Here is a 20,155-nt window from a genome sequence, read left to right as displayed (position 1 = left end):
ATGTGTCTGACTTACTGTAGAAGAAGAGGACTCGTGACTCCTGTGCAGAGAAGATCTCCTTTGTAGATTCTGACCAGGCAGTCGGGGCAGGTCTTGTAGAAACCACATCGGCTGAGACACTGATCTTGGACTTAATGCCACTCTGGAACACGTGCACACCCGCGCACCCGCACGCACACACACACACACACACACACACACACGTACACACACACACACACACACACACACACACACACACACACGTACACACACACACACACACACACACACACACACACACACAAACACACACGCTATGTCCACATAAGAGATACAACACAAGGGCACAAATATTTACAAGGTGCTTACTAAATGCAATCGGGAAATCGATCAGATCAGATCAGGCCATGTAGGGAAGGCAGGAGGCCTTTATAAGGACCAGCAGGTGCACACATCAAACCAGGCTCGAGTCTCATTTCCACTGATCCAGAATACAATCAGCAGGTCACGGTGACTCTTCCACGATGTGTGCTCTGTACAAACTGATGGCACTGGTTGCACTGGCTCTGAGCTGCAGAGCGGCGCTCACATCAGAAGAATGTGAACCCATGACTCATACTCTGCCCGCTGCTGAGGTGGACACGGTAAAGTCTCATGAACTTCCTCTACTGCAGGCTATGTAACCTATACTGTATGTATTGTCTATAACATCTACTATCTTCTATGTCCGCTGTGTAATGTCTCTACTGTCTAATGTCTATATTCGCAGGGCCACTGTCTGATGTCTATACACCGATATGATGTACACTCTCTTCTGATGTCTACTGTATCATATTGTCTGTTAAATACAATGTAATAAATACAATGTAATGCATGTGACCCCCTCAGGTCTACGGCCAGTGGGTGCTGGTGGCAGCGTTTGCAGATTTCAAGGCAGGTCTGGAAATGATTGGCAAAATCTCACCTTGACATCTCCCTGAACCCCGACAACCAAGCCTTTCACTTCCACGAGAACAACAAAGACCTGTAAGTACTTGGAACCTGCATTATTAATTTCATGAATTAATCTTGGGTCTTAACAAAAAGAGAAGCCCCGATTATACCTCGTTTTTAAATTGACCCTTTATCCCCAGTATGGTCCCATGTGCTGTAGTTGTTTAGTTGCCTTTGCAATCGATGTTTGTAAACCCTGTAGCACTTTGAGGTTTGTGGAAATGTATAATGCGTTATGAATAAAATGTTTTATTATCATTACTTATCCACTTAAATATGTTGTAAGTGATATTTCTGGGTTAAAACTAAAAGAAAATTTGTAAAAAAAAAGAAAAAACAAGCCCAAATTGATTAAATCAATTAATTACCATATGCATTATTATTATCTGCGGGGGTCCGACAGGAAGTAGCTCATAAAATGTCTACGGTGGATATTTATTAAACAAGAACTTTACAGATTGAAAGAGGATAATTCAAGCTTTCCCTACAGCTGCAATGTTGGTGATTTTGATGTTGTTTAATATAATTATAGAGGACTTTTCTGTTTGGATGAATGGGCTCTCTATGGGGAGTGTCACCTAGGTATCACGTTGCTGGCAAGATGGCAGCCGTGTGAATATCATCAATAACTGTGTGCGTGCGTGCGTTTATATGACATATACTGTATGTTGTCCTGCAGGCTCGGCGTATGTTCGAGTCGCTCTAGTGATGCCACTATGGTAATTGACCCATGGGGCGCAGCTCTCACTCTGCATGTTGGAGAATTCGGTGAGTTCCACACTAACATTTCTGTTTGTCAGAAACCTCCTATCTCCATAATACCTTTTGTGTTTCAAAATTAACGCCCTAGGCCTAGTTGGATCACACAGTGTCACACAAAAGTAGCAAAAATAGCAGATCTACAAGCTACTGTACAGTTTTGTATACATATGGGAGACGATATAAGGCTACAAGAGATGAGATGCCTGCTGGAGGTAAATGTTGGTGTCATGCTGTCACAGTGGTGAGAAACAGGAGATGTACAGAATACAGATACGAGGAAGTAAGAAAATAAATACATATAGTAAATATAAAACAAAATACTGAGTTGCTGGCCCTTTGCTTGATTGACTGAATACTTTAGTCGTGGCACAGTAAGACGTCAAAGCTAAAAGGATAACACAAAAACGTCCTGGGGACTCATTTCCATTGTGGTCCTTGATATCTGCAGTGGATCTCTGAATTAATTAATCAATCAATCAATGTGAATATCTATTTCAACACGTCCCTCACATACAGACACTATTTTACATCCACATATTTATTTTTTAATGATTCAAAGTTGTATTGCTTTTTCAGTTTAAGCACAAAGGAATGTCAGAGAATGTGTATGAAAGAATCATACAAACAAACTAACAAAACTACAAAACCAGTAGTTTTGTAACTAATGTACACTACCAAACCTTTACAGAAAAGACAATACAATACAATACAATACAATACAATACAATACAATACAATACAATACAATACAATACAATACAATATTAAGACAATGTCATTGAACCTGCATGGGTAATATTAATTTACACTATATCCAAGGAAAAAGAGACAAAAAATAGATATGTTGCGCTCACACTACAATGGGATCTCTGACAAATTAATACATTATGTGTGTTTGTATAATTGTGTGTGTGTGTGTGTGTGTGTGTGTGTGTGTGTGTGTGTGTGTGTGTGTGTGTGTGTGTGTGTGTGTGTGTGTGTGTGAGAGAGAGAGAGAGAGAGAGTGTGTGTGTGTGTGTGTGTGTGTGTGTGTGTGTGTGTGTGTGTGTGTGTGTGTGTGTGTGTGTGTGTGTGTGTGTCACAGCTAATACACCACCAGATATTGTTGTTGTTGATGAGGACAGTAGATAAGTGACCATTTTGGAAGTGGCATGTACATTTGACCACAGTCTGGAAGAGGCATTCCTTATAAGGTGCTTAAGTACCAATGTCTTAAGGATGCTATTATACAGCTTGGCTACAGATGTAAACTACTTGTGTTCATATTTGGAAGCCTCTGTAATGTCCATAAATCAGTCGTGAGGGGCCTGCAGATTGCAGGCGTGCCCAAGCCGAGAGCAGAGCTACTGTATAAGGTATCGGCAGAATTCTGTTCAGTGTCTGCAATAATTGGCAGTCGCCATATATGGAGAAGGCGATGCTTTCTGTACCCGTGATCTGTATCCTAAAGCACTTGTTGTAGAGTTTCTTTAAAGCTTGCGCATCCACTATTGTTTGTGTTCAAGAGATTCCTTGTAAAATGTGAATGCAAATACATATGTTAAATGTGTGTGTGTTGTTCCAGAAAGGGAACAGGATGGCATTAAGTCCAGGCACAGTGTCTCAGCCGATGTGGTCTTCTACAAGACCTGCCCCGACTGCCTGGTCAGAATCTACAAAGGAGTCTTCTCTGGACATGAGTCACGAGTCCTCTTCTTCTACAGTAAGTCAGACACATAGGCCTACATGTATACTATACATGCACCGTGTTAAGAGCTAGCAGGCAACTCTCAAATTGTACTTTGTCATGACTTTCATGCATTGACTGAATGTAGTTGTCTATTACATTATCTGTAATTACAGTATATACAGTATGTTTATGGAGTGTGTCTGTATCTGTGTATATTAGGAAGGGAAGGTAAACATCTGGAGACGCATAAGCTGGCCACTTCTCAGGAATACATTAAGAAACAAGCTGCATGTCTGAAGTTCTTGCTCAATCCTCACTACATGTACAACATGAAGTCTGGTATGTATACCAACATTAATATTATTACATAATTATTTATTCTGATGCTTTCTTTCACAGGAACAACAATTCAATAGGAATGTATGCATGGTGACAGCATGGTGTTGCTGCTGGGCAGAAATATTAATTTCATCAATTAATCTCCTATTTTTTTTTATTTCATTGCTAAATGAAAAAAGGGGAGGATTTTAGGCTCCAAAATATGTAACGCCAGGTGGTTACGTCTGTCTGTGGCTTTTAAAATATTGAAACAATAGAATAGTATTAACGAGAGATGTTAACTGTATAATAACTACTTTGGATCCATTGGAACACAGCATCTTCTATTTTCTGAAAAGTAACAGTTTTGGACAAGGTTTCCACCCAATAGGCTATTGGATATTGCAAGTGGGTCCGCAAATAATTGGCAAAACTCTAAGGTGTTAATGATAACATGATGTTTAAATTATAATTATAATGATAATAATGATAATCAGTAAGACGCCCTGAGGGCAAGAAGCGACCTCGCCCAAAAGGGCGTGCATGCATCCGCCTGGGTGACGGCAGACTACTGGGCGAGCGCTGGCACTTTGGCATGGGGGATAAGATCTAGCCTGGTTAATAAACCAGACCGAATCAGCCGTTGGCAAAAATAAATTGCCTGCCGGCGGATTACGGTCTGGAGGGGCTCAATTGTACGCCCATTTCCTACACCAGAGAAATGGGGCGGCCAATCGGGACACGGTATGCAATATGGGTGGGCTTTGGTACAGTGACTTTCAATGCTTGAGACCTTTGACTGACAGTAGCTCTGACCAATTGTGTCAAAGAGATAATGTTTCAACCCGCTCCCCTGGAAATGAAATCCAAGCTGAGCCTCCCCAGACTAATATCCCGCGGTCCGTGCGATATTAGTCTGGTTTATTAACCAGGCTAGGTCAGATCAACATTTAGGGGGCTGGTTGTGGTGGTTCGGTTTGGGCCAAATTCACACGAAAATCACCGTGCCAAATCTTTGTCCCAGTCCAGCCCTGGGGCCGGGCCATAATTTTCCGGCCTGTTGAGTTTTCGCCAGCTGCCGGAAGCAGCTTTGGGGCTTTTGGGTCAAAAGGGAGACATCGAAGAGGAAGGTGGGGAAGGATCAACATATAGAATGGAATGTGAGAACAGGTCAGCTCCATATGGGTTTGAGGTCAGATGCAGAGTTGCTCCACTTTGGAGATCCAGAAAAGATTCAGAACCACTGCCGTTCAGCTGACTGACAGCTGTGCTGCCTCCTCTCTCCCCTCAATGCAGAGTTTTGCACAAAGAAAGCGGAGGAATGTGAGCCCATGACTCATACTCTGCCCGCTGCTGAGGTGGACAAGGTTAGTCTCATGTCTTCCGGCTATGTACTGTATACTTATACCCTCTACTATCTTCTAATGTCCACTGTCTGTCTCTACTGTCTTCTAATGTTCTCTGCCTTGTGTCTTTATTGTTTACTGTCCACTGTCTGATGTATACTGTGTCTTCTGATGTCTACTGTATCATATCTACTGTCTGTTAAATACTATATATGTAATGAATGTGACCCCCTCAGGTCTACGGCCAGTGGGTGCTGGTTGCAGCATTCGCAGATTTCGAGGCAGGTCAGCAAATGATTGGGAAAATCTCCACGTCTCACCTTGACATCTCTCTGAACCCCGACAAGCAAGCAATTCACTTCCACGAGAACATTAGAGACCTGTAAGTACTTAATGTGTTGAATGAATTAGTTCAAATTGACACTTGGTTGCCTTTGCAAGATGTTTTTAACCCTGTACCACGTTGCGGAAATGTTAAGTGTTATACTATAAATGAAATGTACGTGAATGCGTGTTGTCCTGCAGTCATGGCGTATGTTCGGGTCGCTCTAGTGATGCCACTGTGGTTGACCCAAAGGGCAGAGCTCTCACTCTGCATGTTGGAGAATTTGGTAAGTTCCACACTATAATGTTGCTGTTGATCTGCAGAAACCTCTTATTGCAGATCTACAACCTACAATTTTGTACATATGATTTTGTACATATGACAGAGACGATATAAGATAAAGATACAAGAGATGAGATTTCCTCCCTGGAGGTAAACTCAGGTGTCATGCCGTCACTAGTGGTGGACATTTATTGCCGTATCGATACAGCAGCCTCTCTATCGATTCACCTATCGTCCGGATGTTCAATCGATATATTGCCATATCGATTAATTGAATGCACCACTAGCTGTCACAGCAGTGAGAAACATAGGAGAGGTACAGATACAAGCAAGAGTCAATGAATGAAGAACCAACCAACATAAATAAAGTAAACATAAAACGAAATACTGAGTCGCTGGCCCTTTGCTTGTGTGTGTTCGTTCCAGAGAGGAAACACGATGGCATTAAGTCCAAGCACAGTGCCTCAGCCGATGTGGTCTTCTACAAGACCTGCCCCAACTGCCTGGTCAGAAACTACAAAGGAAACTTCTCTGGACATGAGTCACGAGTCCTTTTCTTCTACAGTAAGGTGCACACTAACACGTGTGGGCGAGCGCACACACACACACACACACACACACACACACACACACACAGTGTGGTCCTAAGACCTAGCAGGCAACACTCACATTGTACTTTGACTACCATGCACCGACTGCATGTCTAGTGTAGTTGTCTATTATAGTATATGTTTATGCAGTGTGTCTAATGTATGTGTCTGTGTGTATAGGAAGGGAAGGCAAACATCACGAGGCTGCTAAGCTGGCCACTTCTAAGGACTACATTAAGAAACAAGCTGAATGTCTGAAGTTCTTGCCCGATCGTCACTATATGTACGACGGGACGTCTGGTATGTATTCTTCTTCTTCTTCTTCTTCTTCTTCTTCTTCTTCTTCTTCTTTTTCTTCTTCTTCTTCTTCTTCTTCTTCTTCTTCTTCTTCTTCTTCTTATGCTTTAATCCACAGTGAACAATAATTCAATCAATAAGGAATTCATGCACCTAGACAGCTAGCATGCATGGTGTTATTTTGTTATTATTTTTATCAATTACTGTACTATATTTTAGTTCATTGCTAAATGAAATGCAGACACTATGACGTAAAATTATCCATTCATTGTCAATGGGAATGTAATGTTTGTGTAGGACAAAGTTTGTGGACAGACACCAAAAGCTGGATATAGGAGTGCCCCTCAAAGATATTGAACACATTTTTCAGCATTTCCTGTAAAGTAACAGCTTTGGGCATACAAGGTTTCCTCCCAACGGAGATGACGTGTGCGTGCACAGTTCTGCATACACACTGTACCTCAGATGAGCATATTGCAAGTGGGCCCCCTTATTGGCAAACAACTGTGTTTTGTGATAATGTGCGACCAATGCCATGGTGTTTTCTCCTTTCTAACCTTGAAAGAATATGTTAAATATAGGAACTAAGTACATTAGTACTATTTACCCAAGCCCCTGAATACGATTTGATTGATCATTAAATCCATTAAAACCGGAAAAGCATCCCCATTGGATATTAAAAAATAGCAGATCTACAAGCTCACAGTGTGTCACTTTGTTGAGTAAGTTTAGAAGGCATTTGTAGAATCAGTTAAAATGGGCTGCGGACATTTTGGAGAGTCAGAAAAGGTTGAGAACGACTGCTGTATCGCTGACTGACTCTCCTGTCTCCTCTCTTCCCTCATGCAGAGGTTTGCACTATGAAAGCGAAGGCGCGGACCGAGCTGTAACCCGCGGGGCGGATCAACTTTTCATGAATGCAGGCACCGGTCGTATTTTCCCCCAAGATTAGCATCACTAGCAGACGCATGAGGAGTTGCAGTGACATACCGTACTGGAGTGGTCGTGGGCTCGAGTCCCATTCTATTATTACATGTCCTCATCATACAAAGACACTGTTTTACTTACCTGTTGATCCTTTCCGGTGTATTATTGTTGGTTACATTTTGTTACAGTGTAAAATATATCACAGCATACGGTGATAACAAATATTATTATGTGAATTGTGTGATTTTATGGGACATTTACACATGCTCTTTTTTCTGTCTTTTGTCACAGTTTTACAAAAAGATCTTCTATATAAAAGATTGGTCAAGCAAGATCCACTCCTCTCTGACTGACTTTTTATGGAAATATGTTTAGCTCGCTGCATAGCCACACAATGTGTGGTGAGGGCAGAAGAATATATATATATATATATATATATATATATATATATATATATATATAAATGCATTTACCATTTACAAGCTCTCCTGAGTTGAACAGCTATGCTCACACACCTTATACTGTACATACTATCTCAGGTACTATGTGTAATCTGTCTATGCGCATACACCTTATACATACTATCTCAGGTACTATGTGTAATCTGTCTATGCTCACACACCTTATACATACTATCTCAGGTACTATGTGTAATCTGTCTTGTGGAAGAGAGACTCCTTGGTTGTACGGCTGGTACAAGCCTGTAAATAAGATAAGAGAGACCCTACGCTTGTGCCGTTTGTGAAACAAGCTTGTAAATATCTAGAAACCCATTACTTGTAAATAAGATAAGGGAGAACCTACAGCTGTGCCATTTGAGAAATTAGTTTCTCTGTGTGCTGTTTGTGTGAGGAACAAGCTTAAATGTTCTTTATTGCCTTGATCTCCAAACCAAACCAACCCACCACCCCCTTTCTTCTTCCCTTTCTTAAGTTCATTTTGATTCTGACATTACGTACATTACCATTCTGACATTATGTACATACGTGCATTACCTTCTAAGACGCGCACAGCGGGCGTGCAGTTCCTCTCCTCAGGTCAATGCAAAGGTTATGATGTTCACGGCTCCAGTCTTCGAGGCCACTGCTGAATACGCCGTCGCAGACACCCCCACCCAGAGTCCCGTTACGCAATGCAATCGCAAAATTCGTTATGCACTCGCAAGTGTGTCTAAGTGAACCTGGAAAGAGAGCTGAGAAAAAGAGAGAGCGAGGAAGAAGAGCGACAGGAAGAGACACGAGAGGCGAGGAGGGAGAATGTTCAACGTTTAGTTATAAGGCTTCAGATCAGTTTCAACATTATTTTAAAGGAGAATTCCATACTAGAAGGCTTTCTTACCTTTCTTTGTAGTTGTTACGTCCCCACCAAAGAGGTCCAGGTGTTATTTTGTGCAAAAGCTCCTTATTGGCTATTTCCCCTACCATAAGCCCTACATTAATTGCATTGAATTGAATGGGGCTATGGGCTGTTGTGCTAATTCGCTTATTTCCATCGCTCAAAATGATATATATTTTTCATATATCCTCTCTTCATAATGTAAATAATATCCCAAGCGGCACAGTTTACTACTTATTTCGATGGAAATAAGCAAATTAGCACAACACCCCATAGCCCCATTCAATTCCCATTAAATTCAATGCAATTCATTGAGCGCTTATGGTAGGGGAAATAGCCAATAAGGACCTCTTTGGTGGGGACGTAACGACTACAAAGAAAGGTAAGAAAGCAATCTAGCATGGAATTCTCCTTTAACAGATTAAGACCTGAGGCCGATTCCAAAAATGTCTTCCAAAAACGGTTTTCTTAAAAACCTCTTTTAAAAAGTTACACATGATTACTGTTATGATGTAATGGTTAGAACACCTGGTCTCTGGTTGCATTCCCATAACAACCATGTGCCCTTGAGCCAAACTCTCTCTGCACTAAACCCTACATCACTACAAAAACAGACAGACATACATAAATTACAAATAGCTCAAAACAAAGCTGCCAGATTAGCTCTCCAGTGTTCCAACAGGACACACATTGCATAAATGCACAGAAATCTATCATGGCTTACTGTTGAGAATATATTACATTCACGTATTCTTACGTTTTTCAGAAATGTATTAATGGAAAAAAAAACCACAGTATTTCTTTGAACAGGTAGCACATGTAAGAGACGAACATAACCATATGACTAGACAAGCCAGTTGGGGTGTTTTGGTGGCACCTAAACCAAGAACAAATATTCTTAAATCTTCAATTATCTACAGAGCAGAAATAGGTTGGAATGCACTACCAAAGTGTATAACCAATACAAATACAAAATTCATCTTTAAAATCAAGTTAAAAGAACACCTTATGTAAATCATATAATGCAGTAACCCTGTGAAAATAATAATTCAAATGTATGTGTTAAAAGTGATTTTTTCTGCTATGTTGTTCTTTGTTTTTTATTTCTCCTATGTTTTTTTATTTTCTTATTTTATAGTTAGTGTTTGTAAACAATTGTAAGTATTGCCTTTGTTAAATGTTAAATGTTTGTCTGTGTCGGACCCCAGGAAGACTAGCTTTTGTCAAGGCAAAAGTTAATGGGGATCCTTAATATAAACAATAAACATTAAACTACAAGAGTGTGTATGAATACAAGAGGAGAACGACACATTAAAATAGATTATTAACCACTTTAAGGCCCATTATACCAGGGACGTGCACACATAGACATCAAAGGGGGCTTCAGCCCCTGCCCTTTTACCCGTCCGTAAAACCACTGCCCTCTCCAGACCGAATGCAGCGTTTACTACATGGTGAAAGAGATGCAAAACGCCCTCCTTTCCTCTCCATGCCATGTAGGAAGGAAGGCAGCGTTCTAGGAGAAAGGTCTCCTGAACTTGAACACAGTATTTTACTATTTTGCGTTGAACTAATTTGTTTATAAATCCATGTCGTTACACCTGCATCTCCACTAGCTAAAGAGTGCTGGGTTGCGCCCCGGAAATAGCAGATCTACAAGCTCTCAACGCGTCGCAGCGCGACGCGTTGAGAGCTTGTAGATCTGCTATTTTCGCTATGTTTTTGGCCAAAAGTGCCCTCTTACGGGATTTCAGCCCCTGCCCCTCTGACACTCTCTGCACGTCCCTGCTATATACTTTTATATACTTTTATTTTATATACATACTACGACGCACCATCAAACATAGCTGATCTACAAGCTCACAACGCAGGCTGAGAGAAAAACAAGACCATTACAATGAAACTATTCTGCATGCTGACATGAGAGACTAAAAAACAAACGTGTGATCTGCTTGAGGTCACACAACTCAGCAGTGGCTCCAGTGTAATAACAAAGACCAACTCCAGCATGGAGGTTGCGTGTGAACGTGGTGTGGACAGTGTGGAGGAGAGTCATGGTGTCGTCAGACACGCTGTAGAAGGACAGAGTACCTGCACTGTGGTCCAGGTACACTCCTACTCTGGAGGAGGACACACGGCCTGGGATGGGAGTATCAATGCCTCTGTGTCTGATACGATAACCTCCGCTGGTACGCCATAAACGCCATGATTTATCATTGGATCCAAATGCACATTCAAGACCAGACCCTGTTCTGCTGATATCTTTATATGAGACTGCTGCATCAGCATCTCCACTGGTCTCTACCTCCCAGTACCAGCGTCCACTCAGAGCCTCTCTACTCAGAACCTGCCACTCTCCAGTGAATCTCTCTGGGTGATCAGGATGTGATTGTGATTTGTTCATCCCTGTTACTTTCCTGTTCCCTTTAGACAGAGACAGGTGTCGATGAGCTGTGTTTGGATCCAGTGTGATCGGACGCGAATACTGTAAGAACTCAGCTCTGGTCTTGGGTTCTGCTGGTGCTGACGGTGAAACCAGTGGCGGATTTACCAATCTGGGGGCTCCCGGCAAAGCTGAGGCGGGGGGGCGGAGGGTGGGCCGCGGGCGGACGGCGGGGGGGCGGCGGGGGCCCCCCGCCTCGGGGCTCTGCTCAGCCGCGCGGTCTGCGTCGTGCAATAAACTGTCCCGGAGTGAAACATCCACTCTGTTCACTGTCTCCGAGACGTTTGTCCCTTCCTCTGTGAGAATGTCCTCCAGTCTGTCCCTCATCCTGGACACGGCCACAGTCACATCTTCAAAGTGTCTCAGAGGACGGACATGGCTGCTGACTGGGTGTGTAGAGTCACCGGTGGTTGAGAGGGAGGAGGTGTAACGCTGTAGGAAACGGATGTGATCCTCCGTGAGTGAGAGCTGCTCCAGCTCAGCATGTCTCCTCCTCTGTTCAGAGACCTCCTGCTCCGCACGCCTCCTCAGTTCTTCGGCACGACTCACTTGGCGTTCCTGCTGGTCTCGGATCAGCTGCCTCACCTCAGATCGTCTTCTCTCCATGGAAGAGATGAGCTCAGTGAAGACGGCGTCGCTGTCCTCCACTGCTCTGTCGGCACCGTGGTTAATGGACTCCACCTCCTGGTGAAGCCCCTTCACGTCTTTCTCTCTCTCCTGGATTCTCTGCCGGATGTTCTGCTGACTCGTATCGAGCTCTTTCTGTCTCTCGGCCCGTTCTGCTGCAGCTGAGATGGTATCATGACCTTTGTGTTCGTCCATGGAGCACAGAGAGCAGATAAGCAGCCGATCGGTACGACAGAAAACCTTCTTCACTTCGTCGTGACGAGAGCAGATGTTGTCCTGAAGCTCTCCGGAGGCTTGGACCAGCTTGTGTCTCTTAAAGGCAGGAGACTGATAGTGAGGCTGGAGGTGAGCGTCACAGTAAGAGACCAGACACTGAAGACACGTCTTCACAGCTTTCAGTCTCCTCCCAGTGCAGACGTCACAGGCCACGTCTCCAGGTCCAGCGTAGCAGTGATGAGGAGGAGCAGCTTGGAGTCCTGTTGATATAGATTGACATACATGTATTTTTCAATCAAAGATAGAAATGTATTTAATTTGTATGTGCCTGTACCCTCATATTTGGTAGACTAACAGCATGTCTCCGCTGCCTGATAACTAAGGCCAAACGGAATCTGCTGGTTCTTTTCTGTTTTTCTACTGTGATTCCGGAGGAAAATCTGCGGGATTCTGCAGAGTGTTTTCTTTTTTTTTTTAAGGTTTTAGACAGTTATCCAGGACTATAATCAATGTGTTTAGAGCAAAAATAACTCTAAATATGCTAAATAAACCTTAAAGTACCACAACAAAGTAATTAAGATCTATTAGTCAAACCTTCGACTTCATCCATTTTTATTCAATAATAATTCACTCCTTCAAGAACATTCTTTAGTACAAATCAAATAACAAATCAAATAGCCAGCCAGTGGCTTTCAGCCAGCCAGCCAGCCAGCCGCTCAGTCCGCTAACCAGCCAGCCAGTCAGCCAGCCAGCCAGCCAGCCAGTCAGTCAGTTAGCCAGTCAGTCAGCCAGCCAGCCTGCCAGCCAGCCAGTCAGCCAGCCCCTCAGTCCGTTAACCAGGCAGCCAGCCAGTTAGCCAGTCAGTTATATAGCCAGTCAGTCATCTGCCTCAACCAGAGCCTTTATGAAATACAACGCAAACGTCTTCCTCTCAGCAGTATATGGGCCTTGGAGAGGCAGGCAGCCAGGGTTTCAGTCATACTGCAAAACTAAGACAATTTGTTAAAACCCTAGCATCCCTATTCTGAGGGTAACATTAGTCGAAAATAGCAGATCTACAAGTTCACAAACGATGCCTCATGCTGTGACTAAGTGGGCGTCTAAAAATACTGAACATGAATCCAACACAACACTGCCATGCGCATCAAAACAGAGTGGGCACTAGGGAAAGGAGGGCAGACTGGGCACTAGGGAAAGGTAGGCACCAAAACAGAGTGGGCACTAGGGAAAGGAGAGCAGACTGGGCACCATGCAGGGAAAGGTAGGCACCAAAACAGAGTGGGCACTAGGGGAAGGAGGGCAGACTGGGCACCATGCAGGGAAAGGTAGGCACCAAAACAGAGTGGGCACTAGGGGAAGGAGGGCAGACTGGGCACTAGGGAAAGCTGTAAACAGATGTGTTACATTAATATTTTGAGTAATACTATCTTGTGAAACTATAAAAAAAAATCATATTCTCTCTCACAATCTCTCTCTCCACGGCACACACACACGCACACACACACACACACACACACACACACACACACACACACACACACACACACACACACACACACACACAAACTCTCTCTCTCGCACGCACGCACGCCCTCTCCAAACACGCAGACATACACACGCACACACACACTTTCGCTCTCTCTCGCACGCACATCGCATGCAGTCTCTCAAACATACACTTTCTCCCTCTCTCTCTCAGGCCTCAGCTCTCTCTCGCCTCTCGGAGCGATCGAAAGTTAACGCTGCCCAATTCTTTTTAATTTAGTCCAGCATGTTAACCAAACAAGCTAGCAAATAGCTAGCAAATAGGCTATTTAATGAGATCAGTGCAGATTTGCAAAATATAATGCTCAGTCTTGAGAATGTTTTTGGCTTTAAGCCCTGGAATCAAGGAAGCAGGCATGGCTGCAATTCATCTTAATATCTCTGAGCATTTTATCGGTTGCACGGTCTGGGAAGAACCTGTTAAACAAGAGTGTTGAGCGACTACAGGAGATTAATGTATAAATAAGTGGCTGAGAGGCGATGGGATGGGCCAGGTTGTCAGACACGCTCCGCAAACAAAAGGATTTTGCCGGGTCCAAAGCAATGCGTTTAAGTTGTTTTATTAAAGCAAGGCGCATAACTCAAAGGGTGCTCAAACATAAAGCAAAGTAGTCACAGCGATCAAACGTAAATAAAGTAAATAAAATAAAGCAAAATAAGCGGTATAAAGCGGTCAACAAAGGTGCGGCCTCCCACACACCCCCTCTCTCTCACTGTGTGAAGCAGGTAAAATAGGTGAGGTATTGAATGAATCAGGTCCGCCCCTATGCCCGTCAATCATCCACGTTAATCACCATGGTGACAGCCCACTCTTTTCATAGACCAAACATAAACCAATTCATGGCTCCTACAAAGAGAATACCAGCACTCACGGAACTGTCCTTAAAGGAACTTTATTGTTTCCATAGGTTTTTAATCTGAGCATTTCCCAGAGTATAGTTTTTCAGTGTTCCTTGTATATATATTTTTTACCTTCCTTGTCTGGTTAAATTTGGTAATGTGTAAAAAGGCTGAGTCACACTTGTTGTTCACAGCACACACCTGACAAAAGACCATTGATATGAAATATTGAGACTGTACATGACCAAGACATCTCCCTTCAGGAAGGGTATGGGTATTAGTGACATGGAGCTAAAGGAAACCCTATTACTAAAGTGCGGCTTTCCCAGTGGATTGCGGAGGCCATCCAACTGGCTTATGCCAGTACAGGGTTTCAGCCTCCTGAAGGCCTGAGGACACAGGATGCTGCCATACCCTGCGTAGAGCAGTGCACTATGGGCACTATTCAAGGGTGTTTCCATACAGGATGTGTCATGTGTGTTTACGGTTGCAAGTTGGTCATCTCCGTCAACCTTTTTCAAGATTCTATAACCTGGACGTGGCAGAGCTTGCTATGACTCACGTAGTCCTGGGTGTCGCCTCTAGACGAGGCAGGTCACGTACATAGACTATTAGGTTTGGGTAACTTATGTGAGTTGACCCTGGTACCTATATAGGGCATAGGGCATAGGGCATAGGGCATACCCCAGCCCGGAGCATTTAGGTGGACCAGGACTGTCAGCTCAGATAGCCCTTGGAGCATAAGGTATATAAGGTTTTCGCATGGCGAGTATACGTGCATGTATATATACAATACCACAAATCTCCTGCAACATATTAATGAGCATGTCATCCTGACACTATATATTTAAAATTGTGAATATTAAAAAGATAATATATACGGACATACGAACAACGTTCACTGGAGTTCACTGTGTTGTTGTGGAGCATTTGCTATAACAAAGTAGATAGACTAGACCCCAGTGGTGTCATTGCTGTTGCTGTTGGTATCTGCAATGTGTTCTGTTGCTGCAGGGTGAACTATGGGTAGCATTATTATAGTATAATTGATGCCTTACAGCCCCCCCACCCCAAATCACCACCAGCCCCCACTGGAGGGAACATAGGGTCTGTTTAGGAATGAGGGAACATATGGTCTGTTTTGGAATGAGGGAACATATAGGGTCTGTTTTGGAATGAGGGAACATAGGGTCTGTTTTGGAATGAGGGAACATAGGGTCTGTTTAGGAATGAGGGAACATAGGGTCTGTTTGGAATGGGGGAACATAGGGTCTGTTTTGGAATGGGGGAACATAGGGTCTGTTTGGAATGAGGGAACATAGGGTCTGTTTGGAATGGGGGAACATAGGGTCTGTTTTGGAATGAGGGAACATAGGGTCTGTTTAGGAATGAGGGAACATAGGGTCTGTTTTGGAATGGGGGAACATAGGGTCTGTTTTGGAATGGGGGAACATAGGGTCTGTTTGGAATGAGGGAACATAGGGTCTGTTTGGAATGAGGGAACATAGGGTCTGTTTTGGAATGGGGGAACATATAGGGTCTGTTTTGGAATGGGGGAACATAGGGTCTGTTTGGAATGAGGGAACATAGGGTCTGTTTAGGAATGAGGGAACATAGGGTCTGTTTTGGAATGAGGGAACATAGGGTCTGTTTAGGAATGAGGGAACATATAGGGTCTGTTTAGGAATGAGGGAACATAGGGTCTGTTTAGGAATGGGGGAACATATAGGGTCTGTTTAGGAATGGGGGAACATAGGGTCTGTTTTGGAATGGGGGAACATAGGGTCTGTTTTGGAATGAGGGAACATAGGGTCTGTTTGGAATGAGGGAACATAGGGTCTGTTTTGGAATGAGGGAACATAGGGTCTGTTTGGAATGAGGGAACATAGGGTCTGTTTTGGAATGGGGGAACATAGGGTCTGTTTAGGAATGAGGGAACATATAGGGTCTGTTTAGGAATGAGGGAACATAGGGTCTGTTTTGGAATGGGGGAACATAGGGTCTGTTTTGGAATGAGGGAACATAGGGTCTGTTTGGAATGAGGGAACATAGGGTCTGTTTTGGAATGGGGGAACATAGGGTCTGTTTAGGAATGAGGGAACATAGGGTCTGTTTTGGAATGAGGGAACATAGGGTCTGTTTAGGAATGAGGGAACATAGGGTCTGTTTTGGAATGGGGGAACATAGGGTCTGTTTGGAATGAGGGAACATAGGGTCTGTTTTGGAATGGGGGGACATAGGGTCTGTTTTGGAATGGGGGAACATAGGGTCTGTTTGGAATTAGGGAACATAGGGTCTGTTTAGGCATGGGGGAACATAGGGTCTGTTTTGGAATGGGGGAACATAGGGTCTGTTTTGGAATGGGGGAACATAGGGTCTGTTTGGAATGGGGGAACATATAGGGTCTGTTTGGAATGGGGGAACATAGGGTCTGTTTTGGAATGGGGGAACATAGGGTCTGTTTGGAATGAGGGAACATAGGGTCTGTTTTGGAATGGGGGGACATAGGGTCTGTTTTGGAATGGGGGAACATAGGGTCTGTTTGGAATGAGGGAACATAGGGTCTGTTTAGGAATGGGGGAACATAGGGTCTGTTTTGGAATGGGGGAACATAGGGTCTGTTTGGAATGGGGGAACATATAGGGTCTGTTTGGAATGGGGGGACATAGGGTCTGTTTTGGAATGGGGGAACATAGGGTCTGTTTGGAATGAGGGAACATATAGGGTCTGTTTTGGAATGAGGGAACATATGGTCTGTTTGGAATGAGGGAACATAGGGTCTGTTTTGGAATGAGGGAACATAGGGTCTGTTTAGGAATGAGGGAACATAGGGTCTGTTTTGGAATGAGGGAACATATAGGGTCTGTTTTGGAATGAGGGAACATAGGGTCTGTTTTGGAATGAGGGAACATAGGGTCTGTTTGGAATGAGGGAACATAGGGTCTGTTTTGGAATGGGGGAACATATAGGGTCTGTTTTGGAATGAGGGAACATATAGGGTCTGTTTTGGAATGAGGGAACATAGGGCTGAGGGAACTTGGGTACGGTCCCGCTCACGTTGTAGTTTACTGCCTGGGTAAAGTAAACTACAACATGAACGTGTTTTCATCTGAACACCGCAGCCGCGTATTCCGTTCGGGCCTGCTCATAACTATTATTTTTGTTACCGCCTATCTTTGTTACCGTCTATCTGCCTTTCCATCAATCTGTGTTAGATTATTATTGTTTCCCCTCAAAATATCCTGACACACTTGTTGTTAGCCTTCAATATTCTTGTAATAAGACATTTCATCTCTTCATTGGTTTCTAAATGTACATCTGACAGACAGGGAGTGAGCTGTATTTACAAGATAACTTAAATCAGTCTCACCTGTCTTCTTCAGGGTCTCCACCACCTCAGCCAACATGGTGTTTTTCTTCATAACAGGTCTTGGGTTGAAGACCTGTCTGCATTGTGGACAGCTGAACCTCCCCCTCTGGTCGTCCTGGTTCCAGTGTACCTCGATACACCTGCTGCAGTAGCTGTGTCCACAGGGAACAGTCACTGGATCCTTCAGTAGATCCAGGCAGATAGAACAGGACAACTGTTCCTGATCCAGTTGAACTCCCTGCTGCGCCATTTCTGTCTGTCTGTCTGTCTGTCTGTCTGTCTGTCTGTCTGTCTGTCTGTCTGTCTGCCTGCCTGCCTGCCTGCCTGCCTGCCTGTCTGTCTGTCTGTCTGCGTTCTGTCTGTCTGTCTGTGCCTGCCTGCCTGCCTGCCTGCCTGTCGACTGACTTAAGGTTGGTTTAATACATACGAGAGATCAGATATAATAACCAGATATTCTGGTTATTGGTTCCTCAGAGGTCACATGAGATGAGACATCCTTTCTGATTGGTTCGTACAGGCAAAACCATAATGAACCTTGGCCCTTGTATTTCTATTGCTGTCAGGGTTGACGTCACGCCTACCTAGTTGTGATGTCATCCCCTCCTTATATAAGGCATCTTGCCAGAACCGTTCTAAGAGTTCCATCTGATCAGCACTTCCCGCTCTTGTGACAAAGAACATTCTCAACCCTTACAATTGCGCTGATAAGAAAAGGCTTGTCAGGAATCTGGTTGAGCAGCTAGCTCACACTTAATTTCCAACGGGAGTCACGTGGTTTTGACGAGACAAGCTTTCTCCATGGCTGTCTTCATGCCCTCCTCCCCCCCCATGGAGCAAACAGGGAGCAAGTTTGTTGTTGTAATTTTATTATTTTTGGTTACTGGACCATTCTCACGAGTACCAGGAATGGGTGGACCGAAGGAGACGTTGAAATTCTTCTTTGGTCCACCAAAGTTATTTTTCTTTGAGGGAACACAAACATTGAATGCTATTAACAATGAATGGCCAGCATTGAGTAAACACAAACATTGAAGACGAAGGTGGGGACGCAAATTCTGATTGGCCGGAATGAGATGATGTATGTACGATGGTATAAGAGCGCCCCTCACTTCACACAGGGGTGATTTCTTATGCAGCTTTTAATGTATGGTCATGGTCACAAACATTAAATTCCCATTGACAATGAATGGAGAATTTTACTTCATAGTGTCTGAGCAAATAGGCTTAGTATCTATTGTATGTAATGATGATGTAGGATGATGAGAGCGCCCTAGAACTCATTTGGTTCCATGTGTTAAAATGGGGGTCCGTAGCCTAATGCATGTCAAACCTGCAGGGGGTCCTTGAAATGAAAACGGTCGAGAATCACTGCTAGAGCCGTACAAATGGGGGTCCGCACTCCGCAGGCTGATTAATGTCAATTTGGGGGTCCTTGACACGAAAAAGGTTTGAGAACTAATGATGTATACTTGTGTAGCAGAGTCACAGATACATCACATGGTTAACAGGAGGCAAAAAGTGGGTGGAGACTGGAGAGTGAAGAGATTGATTGATTGATTGATTGATCTGTATTCACAGTATGTATAATGTATCCATTTCATGCCTACATTTCAAACGAAGTCAAAGGGGAATACCGACATTTTACTATGTCATTAATATAAACAATAAACAATATTTTGGGCCGTACAAATAATTAGAAAAAATAAATACAACAAAAAAGTGTTGTACCCTGCCCTTTTTTCTTCTTTCTAATTATTTGTTCTGCTGTTACGGCCGCAGGCCTATATAGATATATATGTCTGTGTCTGCGTGGTGCGCGCGGTGCGCGCCCCCTTTGCCTAACCCATCCCTGTATAGGTCCGTCAGCGCAGCCATTGGTGCAGGGGAGCATTGCCGCCGCTCCGCTGTTGGTCGGCCGCGCCGCATCTCGCTCCTCCAACCAGCTTCTACACCTGCGCCCACCTGACGGCATAAAGGCGTCCTGAAGTCTTCACTCCGGGCCGCTGTCCAAACAGTCACTCCAGAGTGGAGCTGGCTACTGGCTAGAGGCAGCGCGCCCTCCCTGCAGAGAGAAAATGCACGGAGTAATATTATGATGCAACCACCCGTATAGCAAGAGTTGCTGTGCGTGATGAGTTTCTGAGTGTCACTTCTATGTTCTGAGCACCTGGCCACGGAAGCCTGCTTTTTGTACACTTTGCTAGATTAGAGTAGAGTAGGCAATAGTAGGGCACTGTTGTCTCTTTATTTTGGTGGTTAGGTTAGCGTGTCTAAAACTCCAGAGGTTA

At 43.9% G+C, this 20,155-nt stretch overlaps 2 protein-coding genes across 2 annotated transcripts; one reads left to right on the top strand and one right to left on the bottom strand.

Moving 5' to 3' along the window:
* Positions 1-506: 506 nt before the first annotated feature.
* On the top strand, positions 507-7,454 carry LOC310867485 (saxitoxin and tetrodotoxin-binding protein 2-like; the record flags this gene model as incomplete). Its single annotated transcript, XM_083777600.1, has 10 exons — positions 507-626; positions 871-919; positions 3,302-3,439; positions 3,626-3,745; positions 5,021-5,091; positions 5,307-5,452; positions 5,596-5,681; positions 6,104-6,241; positions 6,448-6,567; positions 7,414-7,454. 10 exons carry the CDS (start codon positions 507-509, stop codon positions 7,452-7,454), a joined length of 1,029 nt encoding a protein of 342 aa, XP_083633726.1.
* Positions 7,455-9,420: 1,966 nt separating this feature from the next.
* On the bottom strand, positions 9,421-18,213 carry LOC310867484 (E3 ubiquitin/ISG15 ligase TRIM25-like; the record flags this gene model as incomplete). The annotated part of the gene is made up of 3 exons (XM_083777599.1): positions 17,868-18,213; positions 10,768-12,372; positions 9,421-9,428 (listed from the first exon to the last, which is right to left on the bottom strand). Exons 1-3 carry the CDS (start codon positions 18,115-18,117, stop codon positions 9,421-9,423), a joined length of 1,863 nt encoding a protein of 620 aa, XP_083633725.1. The 5' UTR covers positions 18,118-18,213.
* Between the last annotated feature and the right edge of the window lie 1,942 nt (positions 18,214-20,155).

The sequence above is a fragment of the Protomyctophum parallelum genome (assembly GCF_964188405.1).
Source record: "Protomyctophum parallelum genome assembly, chromosome: 12".
In the NCBI taxonomy this organism is placed as follows: domain Eukaryota; kingdom Metazoa; phylum Chordata; class Actinopteri; order Myctophiformes; family Myctophidae; genus Protomyctophum; species Protomyctophum parallelum.
The sequence above is the reverse complement of the archived record's forward strand: the minus strand, read 5'-3'. Positions and strand labels throughout refer to the sequence as shown.